The sequence below is a fragment of the Lontra canadensis genome, unplaced genomic scaffold (genome assembly GCF_010015895.1).
Source record: "Lontra canadensis isolate GAN:19392208 unplaced genomic scaffold, GSC_riverotter_1.0 scaffold17, whole genome shotgun sequence".
NCBI classification, from domain to species: Eukaryota; Metazoa; Chordata; class Mammalia; order Carnivora; family Mustelidae; genus Lontra; species Lontra canadensis.
The window spans coordinates 10995079-11007630 of NW_022631011.1; the positions used below are offsets into that span (position 1 = coordinate 10995079).

A 12552-nucleotide genomic window follows, 5' to 3' on the forward strand; every position below is an offset into this window, starting at 1 on the left:
CTGCAGTTCTTCGGTTAACTCATTAAAACAAGGTCAAACATTTTCAGTCAAATTTTATTAAAAAAAAAAAAGGGGGGGGCGGCAGATCACCATTACAATTCAAGAACCTAATCTAAATATGCACTTGACAATAAAGCACATCTGAGTATGGAGTGAAAAAAGTTTCCCAAAAAAACATCCATCGTATCCTCTCTAAATATCCAAATAATCACTTCTGCAGGCCTTTTGCTGAGTGGAATCATAAAGAACTGAAGATTTATTGCTGTGAAAATAAATCTGTAGTACAGTAGTATGAATCTTGGGTATTAAGCATAATCAGCTGAATCAAGTTAAGAAGTTCAAGATCTAATAAGAAATTTGTATGTGAAAGTCTACAAGCCAGTTGACCCAAGAGCAACTGAGAGATCTAATGTGTTCAGTGAGACCAGACATTATGTTAAATCTTCATTCTTTGAAGGCAATTAAAAATTACAATTCCAACAGCCCATAAACCAAATAAAAAATTGAAGAAAGCAATTAAAACTATGTTCAAAGAGCCTTTTTTTTTTTTCAGCTCAATTTCAGCACCCCAAGGAAAAAAAAAAAGCATCCATGACTATCACAGATGAAAATGAATGTCATTTTTCCCCACTGAGGTATAAAATCTATATAGAAATTTGATACTATACTATAACAAATTGTACTTCTCATAGTTCTGTTTTAATTTCCTTTAAACCCTGTTTAATATAGTTTCTTCTTAAATCGTAAAAATGTTGTTTTCATGATTCTGAAACTGGTTCCAGTTCTTTTCCACTTATTTTTATATCAATATTTAATATACCGGTTACCAGTTCTAATCAGAAAAAAAAATCTTGGAAATCTCTTCATTAGGATCGCACGTTCAGCAGCAGTTACTGACGTGCAAGCAAACCGTACGAGGGGCAGCTCCGGAAAGCACATTGTGTTGATTGCATCATTGAATATCCTTCACCATGATTCTTGATGACTCTTGTGACTCTTTCAATCTTGTAAACATCAGTGTGCGCAGTCTCGCTACTATGTAGTTTCACGTCCTTTGGACAAGAAGGCTGGTTCACAGCTAGTGAAAAGCGAGAGGAGTCTAAGTCTTAATGGCTGATAAACCTTACATCCCCGGAGGAGGAAAGCACTTTTCCTTTTTTGCTACTTAAGAAAGTGGCAGAAATGTATGCTGAGGTAGCCCAGTCAATCCTTAATTTTTTTTCTTTTTTCTTTTCTTTTCTTTCTTTTTTTTTTCTTTTCTCCGGTTTTTTTTTTTTTTTTTGTAAATTTGGTCTCAGAATATTTCTGGAAGGGTGACATTTCGAAGAAGCCACTGCTGGGACCGGCTTCCATTGCAGTCTCTTATGCTGGGCACCTGGCTATCCTCTTCTGTGGCTTTATCCAGGCACTGATTACTGTTCACATGCTGCAGGGTTAATTTCTGAAAGTGACAGAAAAGAAATCTTAACATGAAAGTGAAAAATAAAATTCACACATCTCAACCATCATTTTTGGTAAGACTTAAACTGCTCTGTAGAAAAGTGTCTACATAAAGACCGCCGTAAGAGCTATGTGGGAGGGAGAAAGGCACTGGGGTATAGTGGGTTATGCTGAACTTGAAGTAAGATAACCAAAATACTAAGTCCCAATTCTGCACAAGCTCTAAAGCACTGGGAGAAATTTCACTTTTGTGCTTCAGCTCCCGGGAGAAAAAAAAAAAAAATCAGATTAGTGGTTCCTAATTTAGGATCCTCAACCTATTTTCAAAAAGCTATTTCAAAATCACTTCATTTCCCTGTGATAAGGCTGTTCAAATTAATTCTGTGATTCCAAACCTCAAGTCCTTAGAAACTCAGGTCCTTTAGAATACTCAAAATCTAAGAGATTGTAAGACTGAAGAAGCAGCCCTTAATAAATGGCTGAGAGATGCGGCTATATAATTTTCTATGTACTTGTCTGTGCTACAGATCTGATGCTGTCATGTTGATTTTGAATAATTTCAAAACGTCAGGACAGAGGAGTGTTAGGAGTGATTAGTGTGGGTCAGTTCATTTGTTATTCAAAGCAGTAGTGTAGGAATGTGAATTAAGCATTCTCCTGTAAACATATACAACTATAAGGAAATGTGAAATATGTTTACTAACACACATTTATTTGACTCATACTCATCCCTCTGTTTTAATGTAATTCTTTTATCTGGAACATGTCCTTTTCATGGGGACTGTTGTCACTGTACTCAGAAGAGGACCCAGTCGGCACTGACTTAGTCTCCATAGAGAAAAAGCTTGATGAAGGATAAACAGTTGACAGCTGTAACCTTTGAAGGAGAGGATAAGAGCTGTAATTTTAATTGCCTGAAGTCTACTTGTAACCTAGAAAAGATAATTTGCTGGCTCTTGCCCCTAATCTCTAGATATAACTGGATCAAAATCTGCAATTTATTCTAGAAAGGACAGTTACGATCATCAAAGCACAAGAACCTGGTGTCATGAACCAAATGTAATATAGAATATAAGTAAGATGAAGATAGTATGGGACCGTGCAAAGAATCCTGGGTCTAGAATTCAGGGCTTGAGATACTGTTACATCATTTTATCTGCTCTGTGACCAATAATCTTCAAATAATCTTTATGTAACAAAGGGTAAGTTCCATTCTGGGCTTCAGTGTCTCTACACCTATAAAACAAGGCCCTGGGTTTTATTTCTAGGGTTCCTTTGGAACCTAAGACATCATGACTCCCTGGCACCCGGCTGGCTCCAGGGAGCATGTGTGACTCTTGATCTTGGGTTCTTGAGTTTGAGCCCCATGTTGGGTACAGAGATTACGTAAATAAATAAAACTTAAATAAAAAAGTAACTTATTTTTTTTATTTCTTTAGCTTGCTGTGTTTCTGACTGATGGAGGCAGGACAACACTGACAGGCTATCCCGGAGCTCCCTGTGCAGCTGGCTGAGTCTGGGGGAGCTGCAGCGCGGCGTGACTCCTCCCTCTGCCCAACTCGGGCCTTCTCCCTCTCCTTTTTACAGGTGCTGATCCAAAGGCTGCTGCCTAATAAACACTGTGAACACTAAACTTCATCTGAGTCTGCTTCTGGTAGAACACAGCCTGCAAACTAAAATTTTATCTCAGACAAGACTGTGCAAAGAGCTCCAGACGGTTTAAAATTTTACACTCATAACTGCTGCTTTCTAAATCCCCTAAACCTACTTTAGCTCCTTAAATTTCTAACCACGTATCTACTTCTGGAATACCAGGTGTGGTGGACTGCGTAGATTATACACAGGCTACAGGCAGCCATTCCCACTTCTGTCTCCCTCACACCAGCGACACCAGAACCCCAATGCCTGCTTAACCAGCCTCCCTTTCAGCTGGTGGAGGGGGTGTCAGGATGGGATGAAGTTCTGGCTCATAAGACGGCAGACTCTGCAGGGGAGGTCCAGGAGAAGCTCCAGCTTTCCTGATAAAGAGCAAAACATGGGGTAGGGCGATGTCCCCTCTTCTCTTTCTCCGCTCTTGAGTTGGGATATGAGGGTAAGAGCTGCAACAGCCAAAAAAGGCTAGGAATATGCAGCAAAATTATCCCTGACACCACTGTGCCACTGAATCTCTACCCCAGAAGCCACTTACTTCCACTTATTAAGAAGAGTAAGCCCCTATTTGTTCATGCTACTATAAACAGGTTTTATGTTTCCTAATAGACTGTCATTTTTCACGGAATGATTGGGAGATTTATTGATTTTTTTTCAAAGATTATTTTAGAGAGAACGTGAGCTGGGAAGGAGGGGCAGAGGGAGAATATCAGACTCCTGCTGAGCACGGAGCTGGCCTCAGGGCTCGGTCTCACAAGCCCGAGCTCACGACCTGGACACTTAACTGACTGCAGCGCCCGGCGCCCTTCCCGCTGAGTCACTGTGGGGCGCCCCTGGCACGTAGCATCCGAGGGCCGAGAGGCTGCACGGCCTGCAGTGCTGCAGCAGCTATGCCCAGAGCGGCGGCAGCCTGTGCCCATGACCAACCCCAGAACAGCCGGTTCAGGCCATTTCTAACAGTGCTTTAACGGAACTCTTATATTTAGTATTACTTTTACCATAGTTTGACACTGTGGAGGGAGACCCGGGATTTATAAAGCACAGCCTCTGCCCTCTAGGAGTTAATAATGGAGAGAAGACTGGAACAGAAACAAGTACAAAGCAGTTGAGCGTGACGGGTCAGGGAGGACTGGAACTAGAAGAGGGAGCTGATTTCTAGCCGGGCTTCAGGGAAGTGATGTCAGAGCTGGACCCTCAAGATGGAGTAAGATTTGTCAGAGGCAGAGGTTAACTATATGATCTTCAGTGCAGGTGCGAGGGTACAGGGCATGTTCCAGGAACAGTAGGGTTGATGATTACAGCAGCCTGGGGTTTGCATATGACATGGTCATATGGCACAATTTCCGTGGAAGGGGAAGAAAGCAGCGGTGGAGTGATCCAAGCAGATGGAGAGAGAGAAAGCTAAGAGAAGACACTAAGCAGTAGTGCATCTAAAGCCAATGGATAAAAGAATTTTAGAATCTCATCTGTTCCCCAACAGTAAATGCTAACAGAGAAGTTAGGGGAAAAGAGACAGAAATGGTCGTGGCTTTGCATCCAGGATCTGTTTCGGTAGTGTCAGGCTGAGGCAGGAGCTAAGGCTGGAGAACCAGAGGCATGAATGTCGGCCACTCACTGTCATACAACACATGATGGAATGCAGAAAAGTCAAGCAGGAGGAGAAGTCTTTCCTAACATGAGAGAGAAAACTGCAGGTGCAGAGGAAAAAGAACCAGAGAAAGACCTACTGAAGATTCTAGAACTGGTTCCGGAACTATAAAGCAAAAGCCCAAGTTGGGAGGTTAGCCAGGTACAAGGCACAGGAGAGAGACTCACTGGGTGCGCTTTGATTGGTTCTTCGTGCACCTGTGTGTGAGTACAACATACAGTGTATGGCAAATGCGAGATGTTCCAGAGGAAAGCAAAGCTAAATATAAAAAGTTTTGTTATATGTCACAGAACAATCATGAGCCAGGGAATTTCATTATTTAAAGCTCACCTCTTACTTAAGTGTTTAATTCAGTAATTTAAACAGCCTCCTCCTGGCTCCATTTCTCCCACACAAGACAACAGAGCTTGAGGACAGACAGAAGAAAGAGTGGCTATAGTGGCAACAAGGACCAGAACTGGAGGCAAGGCCAATTACTGGGGAGATTTTATGTCTCTTTTACTTGGGTTGTTTTTCCCATCTGTCCACTTTTTTTAAAATTTATTTTTTTAAGATTTTATTTACTTGACAGAGAGAGATCACAAGTAGGCAGAGAGGCAGGCAGAGGGAGAGGAAGAAGCAGGCTCCCCGCTGAGCAGAGGGCCTGATGCGGGGCTCAATCTCATGACCCTGGGATCATGACCTGAGCCAAAGGCAGATGCTTAACCCACTGAGACACCCAGGTGTGCCACCATCTGTCCATTTTTAGAGTGTAAGAACAATTTGATACATATTCAAACTCTAAGAATTAAATTCTTTCCACTATAAAGAATTCCTTCTTCTAGCTACAGAACACACTTAATTTCACTCCTATATGCAATTGGTTAACTTACCACTGGATCATACTCCCAAAGTTGGTTGCCTTTTAGGTGGTGGCATTTGAGCATTGTGACTGGGCCATTAAGTTTAGAGACATCTAAGCAAAGGTCATCTGTTCTAATTTCTTTGTTGGCAGTATAAGAGAAAACCTGAAAAAGATGCACACATATAAGCTTTAACACTAAAAGAAAGCAGCCAATAATCTGGAAGAAAAAAAATATTTCAAGATTGTTTTGAACTTGAGTAATGTGTTATTAGGAGAATGACTCAGAAAAGCTACCGCTAATTTTGCACAGAGGAAAGAAAAAATGACCTTGAGCTCTCTGTATACACTGAGTGTATTGTCAAGAGCTGTCATCTGTTTGACTAAAAAGGGCAAAGTAAATCTCATGCACAGCAATGTAAATACAGTTCTCACAAAGGGGCCTTTTACAAATGTTTCATTTAAAAATAATCATTAGATTAAAAGCTCCCTTCTCTTAAAAGGTCTTTATTATTGTCTCTTCATAGGTAAGAAAATATTTCCCGAATGATGTAATGAGATAAAAGGGGCATAAGATTAAAATAAATCCAAAAAGTATTCCTTTTAAAGCTTTACTAAAATACTCACCTGGTTACCTCCCATACCATGACAGTTAAAAATTCCAACTTTTTCATTCTCTTTTCTGGCCATGTTATCTAGACACTGATTTGTTTCCACATTTCGTATCTATGGGACAATAATGAAAACAGAGGAAGTTAGAGCTAAACTAGACAAACACACATACATATGCACAGTAAGGTCCGAAGTTTCCCCTACAAACACCGAGTCGACCGGACCAACAGCAGAATGCTCAGTGGCCTTGCTGCACTATCAATCCTTCCAGCTTCCTCACATTCCAAGTTCCATCTTGATGACTGTCTAGGAAAGAGAGGTAAGAGACGTCCTCTTGGGTAAGATATTTGGTAATCATCTCTGCCTAATTTAGAATCAACCGAGATTCTAAATTATCAGGGATCCTTAAACTAAAAGACTGGATGCAGGAAGCGGGGAGATTTCCTCGTTAGAGTAGATACTCCTAAACATAAATACGGCCCTGACGTTCCCCTTAACCTGGCAGGAGAATAACTACTGACAAGATGGTCTGGAACCCTGATACAGTACTTCCCTGTGAAAGCTCTTCTAGGACGCACCTGAATTATTTGAGAGTAATGAGGATTACAGAGGGCATACAGTAATTATAAGTTTGTTTTAAAGTGGATTTGGCAAGCAATGTGGTTACCTCAATTCAGGGCCTGGGCAGGGAGAAATGTGTCGAATGACAAGGCGGACAACCTCCTGTGTTGGCTGTTTGTGTTAATGTCTCCAGTGCTGTCTGGTAGAACTTTCGTTGACGATCGAAGTGTTCTCTACTTGTGCCATCCAACATGGTAGCTACTAGCCTGTGTGCCTATTGAGTACTTTATTATATTTCTTCTTTTACTTCTTGCTATTGGGCACTAAATATCCGGCTAGTGTGACTGGAACTGACTTTCAAATTTTATTTAATTTTAGTTCACTTAAATACAGCCACTGGTGGCAAGCAGCTACCACACTGGATGTGTAGGATAGATGCGGACACAAAGGCTAAAGTTTTCCATGGTTTGAGAGGGACTCCTTGTCAGTGATGGGAAACAATGTGCACACACGCTAATGAAGCCAAGTTACCACATCCTTATCCCTCTGTGAAAGGCACAGAAAAGTGCCCACTTCCGGTTCATACTTTCTGGAATTAGTAGAAATCTTAATGGATCTAAATTATTTCCAGGAGGAAAGTTAGCAGGCTAATGGTCCTTTTTATAGGATTTGTTTATGTCTGAGTAACACATCTTTCCTTACAGAGCCAGGCTTGCCAAGGAGCCAAACCAAAACGGTCCCAGGCACCATGTACAATGGATGAGGAAAACAGGAAATAGGGAGCTTTCCACTTGGATCACAGCAACATCTGAAATACAGTGGTCGGGGAAAGGGGTGCATTTCTGAGGCAGGTGGGCAGGAGTGAAAGTTTGGGGTATGGGGACATGCAGATGTGGGCTTCTCTCCCTACTCTAGCATTACTAGCTATGAGACTGTGACCAGTTTGCACTCTAAGACAGTAACTCCCAGAACCATGATCTGAACAAAATCATCCAGCCAAGCGTTGACCTATGTGCCACTATACAGGGGGGTTTTGTGATCAAATGTGTCTAAAAATTACTGGGTTAGACAGATTTAAATAGGTTTCTTTGCTGAAGGACTTCTCAAAGCAGTTTACTATACCGTGACTTTTGGTGGGGTGGGGACGGGTGGTAGAGAAGGATGTTAAGATATAAAAAGCAGTATTTCCCAAACATTTCTGATCACAAAATCTACTCTCTCCTCCCCCATCCCCTGCCTTTCTAGTCGAGCACCTTGGGGGACATTAGACCTCAGTATTCTTTAGAACACAGTAACTGGGAAAGCTGTAAGGACCTCAGTTTCTCATCTGTGTAACCGGGGTACCAATCTCTCTCAGGTTTGCCGAGGGCACTCAGTAAGGTAACACATGTAGAAGCCTAACAGAAACTGACACGTAGTAGGCCCAGGATAAATGTCAGGTTTTCTTCCTTATCCACACATTCAGCAACTCATCTATCATTACATCTATCATTACAATATGGAAGTTGAAAATAACTGTGAACACACTCATTCGTGGAACAGGCAGGAACCCAGAGCCCAGGTTTCTTAGTTTTTGCTCAGTCTCCTCCAGAAGGTGGAACAATATAGGCAATTAAAGAATTTTTGGAATCTCGCATAACAGAATCTGGATTCACTCTTCCCCTCTCTGCCATAAGAGAAATACTGGTTGGATATGAGAAAGAGTATGGGTGTTAACGGTTACGAGCACAAGCTCTCAAGCCATATTGCCGATGTTCAAATTCCACCTCTTCCATTTCGCAGCTGTGACCTGAGGATGTTGTTCAAACCATTTAGGTATGCCTCAGTTTCCTTACTGTCAAGTGGGGATAATAGCACCTGTATCTCATAGTGCTGGTTTGAGGGAGTTAGTGTTTGTAAAGCACTCAGACCGGCACCTGACAGAGTTCATGCTCACTGTGTCTTAAGGTTGTCAGATCTGCCTAGAGAAACCATGGGTTAGTCTGTAAGACTGGCTAAGCTGTCAAAAGGTCTGACTTATTTGGTTTCTTTGGTTGTTTATTTATCGCCTTGATTAACAGTTATTAGATATCACAAAGAAACACATCTACTCAGTTCCAGGTCCTACAGGAGCTATGAGAGTCAGACTTAGTGAAGGTAGAGACTAAACTCCACCTTCTCATTCCCTTTTACTCTAAAATCCTAGGATTTCAGGCTTCTCCAGACTTTTGATGTATGACAAAAGATCCCCAAAAGTCTAAATTCCAGTTTTTAGCACAGTAAAGCTCATGTAGCTGGAGTTATGATCCCAGCATGAGATCCCCAGCTGCACTAGGGTGGGTGCTTAAGAAAGACCCCAACCCCAAAAGTTAGAGCAACTGCATAGGATGGCCTGATCTTAAGGGCAAACAAGCTTAGGACCATCTGCTTTGTTAAAAAGGCAGTGACAAGCAGGCCACAGATGGTAAAATCTGTTTTTAAAAAGCCAGCTGTTAAGAGGCAGGTAAAGAACAAACTTGCCTTGGCAATCATCTACTGTGGGTTGGAAAAGTGGCTCTTTGTAATACACCTGTATTCTGGCCCAGCAAATAATGCCTAGGTATTATCCAAAATTGGGTCAGTTCAAGGGGAAAAAACAACCCCTTCTCTATTCTAAAGGCAAGGTATACTCACAACTATATGGTCAACTAATCTTTAATAAAACAGGAAAGAATATCCAATGGAAAAAACAATCTCTTCAAAAATGGTGTTGGGAAAACTGCACAGCAACATGCAGAAGAATGAAAATGGACCACTTTCTTATACCACACACAAAAATAAATTCAAAACGGATGCTTTCATCCATTTCTAAACGTGAGGCAGGAAACTATCAAAATCCTAGAGGATAACACAGGCAGAAACCTCTCTGACTTTAGCTGTAGCAACTTCTTACTAGACACATTGCCAGAGAGAAGGAAAACAAAAGCAAAACTGAACTATTGGGACTTCAAGATAAAAAGCTTCTGCACAGTGAAGGAAGCAATCAACACAACTAAAAAGGTAGCCTATGGGATGAGAGAAGATATCTGCAAATAACACATCTGATAAAGGGTCAGTATCCAAAAATCTATAAAGAACTTATCAAATTCAACATCCAAAAAACCCAAATAATCCAATTAAGAAATGAGAAGACCAGGGGCGCCTGGGTGGCTCAGTGGGTTAAAGCCTCTGCCTTCGGCTCAGGTCATGATCCCAGGGTCCTGGGATCGAGCCCCACATCGGGCTCTCTGCTCAGCAGGAAGCCTGCTTCCTCCTCTCTCTCTCTGCCTGCCTCTCTGCCTACTTGTGATCTCTGTCTGTCAAATAAATAACTAAATAAAATCTTTAAAAAAAAAAAAAAAAAAAAAAAAAGAAATGAGAAGAACTTAGAGGCTGGGGGAAAAAAAAAAGAAATGGACAGAAGACAGGAATAGACACTTTTCCAAAGGAGACATCCAGATGGCTAACAGACACATGAAAAGATACCCAACGTCACTCATCATCAGGGAAAATCAGAACCACAATGAGATACCACCTCACACCTGTCAGAATGGCTAAAATTAACAACACAAGAAACAGGTGTTGGAGAGGATGTGGAGAAAGGGGAACACTCTTACACTGCTGATGGGAATGCAAACTGGTGCAACCAGTCTGGAGAACAGTATGAAGGTTCCTCAAAAAGTTAAAAATACAACTGTCTTATGATTCAGCAATTACACTACCAGATATTTACCTAAAGGAAACAAAAATAGATTCAAAGGGATACATGCACCCCAATGTTTACAACAGCATTATCAATAGCCAAACTATGGAGAGAGCTCAAATAGCAAATGTCCACTGACTAATGAATGGATAAAGATTGTGTGTGTGTGCACACGCGTGTGCACGTGCATGCACTGGAATATTAGCCATCAAAAAGAATGAAACCTTGCCATTTGCAACAATGTGAATGGACCTAGAGTGTATTATGCTCTATGAAATAAGTCAGAGAAAGACAGATACCACAGGATCTCACTCATGTGGAATTTAAGAAACAAAACAGATTAACATAAGGAGGGAAACAAACCACAAGAGACTCTTAATGATAAAGAAACTGAAGGTTGATGGAGGGAGGTGGGCAGGGAGACGGGCTAGATGGGTGATGGGTATTGAAAGCATTTCTTGTGATGGGCACTGGGTATTGTATGTAAATAACGAATCACCGAATTCTACTCCAGAAACCAATATTGCACTGTAGGTTAACTAAGTAAAATTTAAATAAATTTAAAAAAAAAGGCAAATTACAGGAGCAACTGCTATAAATCTTCCCATGGCACATCCCCCATATACATTCCATGGTACACTGAAAATTTTGATGGCCAATATTCACCCCCCCACACATAACCCCCCTTGACTGGAATGTGGCTACAACAAAGGGAATAACAGTCTCATTAATGAAGCAAGAAACTCAGCATACTCCTCATCTGCTTGAGGATGAATTTCTTAAATGACAACAAAGTTCAGAGGCGCTCGAGTCAAACCTTAAGTAGCCTCAGTAACAACTAAGTGCGAACAGTAACCTGTACTCACTCACCCTGGCATGGGCTGAATAGTTTCACTCTGACTCACCACTATCAGTCCCTGGGCTCCCCTCTATAACGTATCTGCTCTCTGCACCCTACTCCACATCTCTTCCTCGTTCCCTACCCGCCCCCCCAAATCAATACCCTCTCTTCATTTTCAACTGACAATCTTCTGTTCAATAAGGAAACAGAAGAATCAGAAGAGCTCCCTCATACTTCCACCACAAACTACCTGCTTCTACCCTCAATTCAACTGACCCTAACATTTGTTCCCACTCCCTCCACCTTCCTTCCTATTTCAATGGGTGCCCTGCCTTCTCATCCTGTCCCCCACCATGACCATCTACTAAACATGACTCCTACAATCAATGGCTCTTTTTTAGCAAACAACCCCCACACTTTCCTCCATATTCCCCTTTAGCTACCAACCATTTCTCTGCTGTCCTTTAAACAAAATTTCTTACAAGACTTGCCACGCTCATGATCTCCACTTCCTTGAAGCCATTAGGGTTTTGTCCCTACCAATCTCCATGGGAACCCTATGAACACAGTGAGATGGTGCCTAATGACAACTTCTCCTTTGCCAGTCCAATGGCCAGTTCTCCGCACTAGTCTTTCGCAACAACCAACCACTTCCTCTTTCCTGAAACACATCTTTCACTTAGTCTCTGGGACACCACTCTCTTGGTTCTATTTCAGTGGTCACTCTTCTCTCAATCTTTTTGGCTAATTCCCTCTCATTTCATAAATTCTACATTGTGGTTTCCTATGGCTCGATCCTCATTCCTCCCCCCCTCTTCTCCATCTATGCTTGGTCTTCCCAAGGCGATCTCGTGCAGTTTTGTTTCATATATTGATAGTCCCTAACTTCAGATCTCCAGCCCCAATCTCTCATTCAGACTGAAGATTTGTAAATGCAATGACCTATCCTGTATCTTTACATGGATCCAATTTAACATGTCCCAAACTGCACAGCTGAATGTCCCTGCGCCTCCTCCACAAGCCTTCCTATCTTGATAATGCCAACTTTCCTTCCTAGTATCTCAGGCGAAAATCTTAACACAGTCCTTCACTACTCTTTCCTTTCACCAAGACTCCAGCTCTACTCTTGTCCCCTCATAGTTTTGCTCAATATAGCAATCTGTTCCTTTCCCAGTGAAGGTTTGCTTGGCTCTCTCAGCCTTCCCATCCTCAGAATAAAACATAACGTGCTTACTGTGGCCTACCAGCTCTATGTTATC

General features: G+C 41.7%; 1 protein-coding gene across 1 annotated transcript in view; it reads right to left on the minus strand.

Annotated features, from left to right (window-relative positions):
• Positions 1–1266: 1266 nt before the first annotated feature.
• The window catches only part of GALNT1 (polypeptide N-acetylgalactosaminyltransferase 1), a 76174-nt gene continuing 64888 nt past the window's right edge, over positions 1267–12552 (minus strand). Inside the window, exons 10-12 of the mRNA XM_032859600.1 lie at positions 6207–6305; positions 5611–5745; positions 1267–1441 (exon numbers count right to left, since the gene is read on the minus strand). Of these exons, the coding sequence (XP_032715491.1) occupies positions 1295–1441; positions 5611–5745; positions 6207–6305 (381 nt within the window). The 3' untranslated portion in view covers positions 1267–1294. The remainder of the gene's footprint in view (positions 1442–5610; positions 5746–6206; positions 6306–12552) is intronic.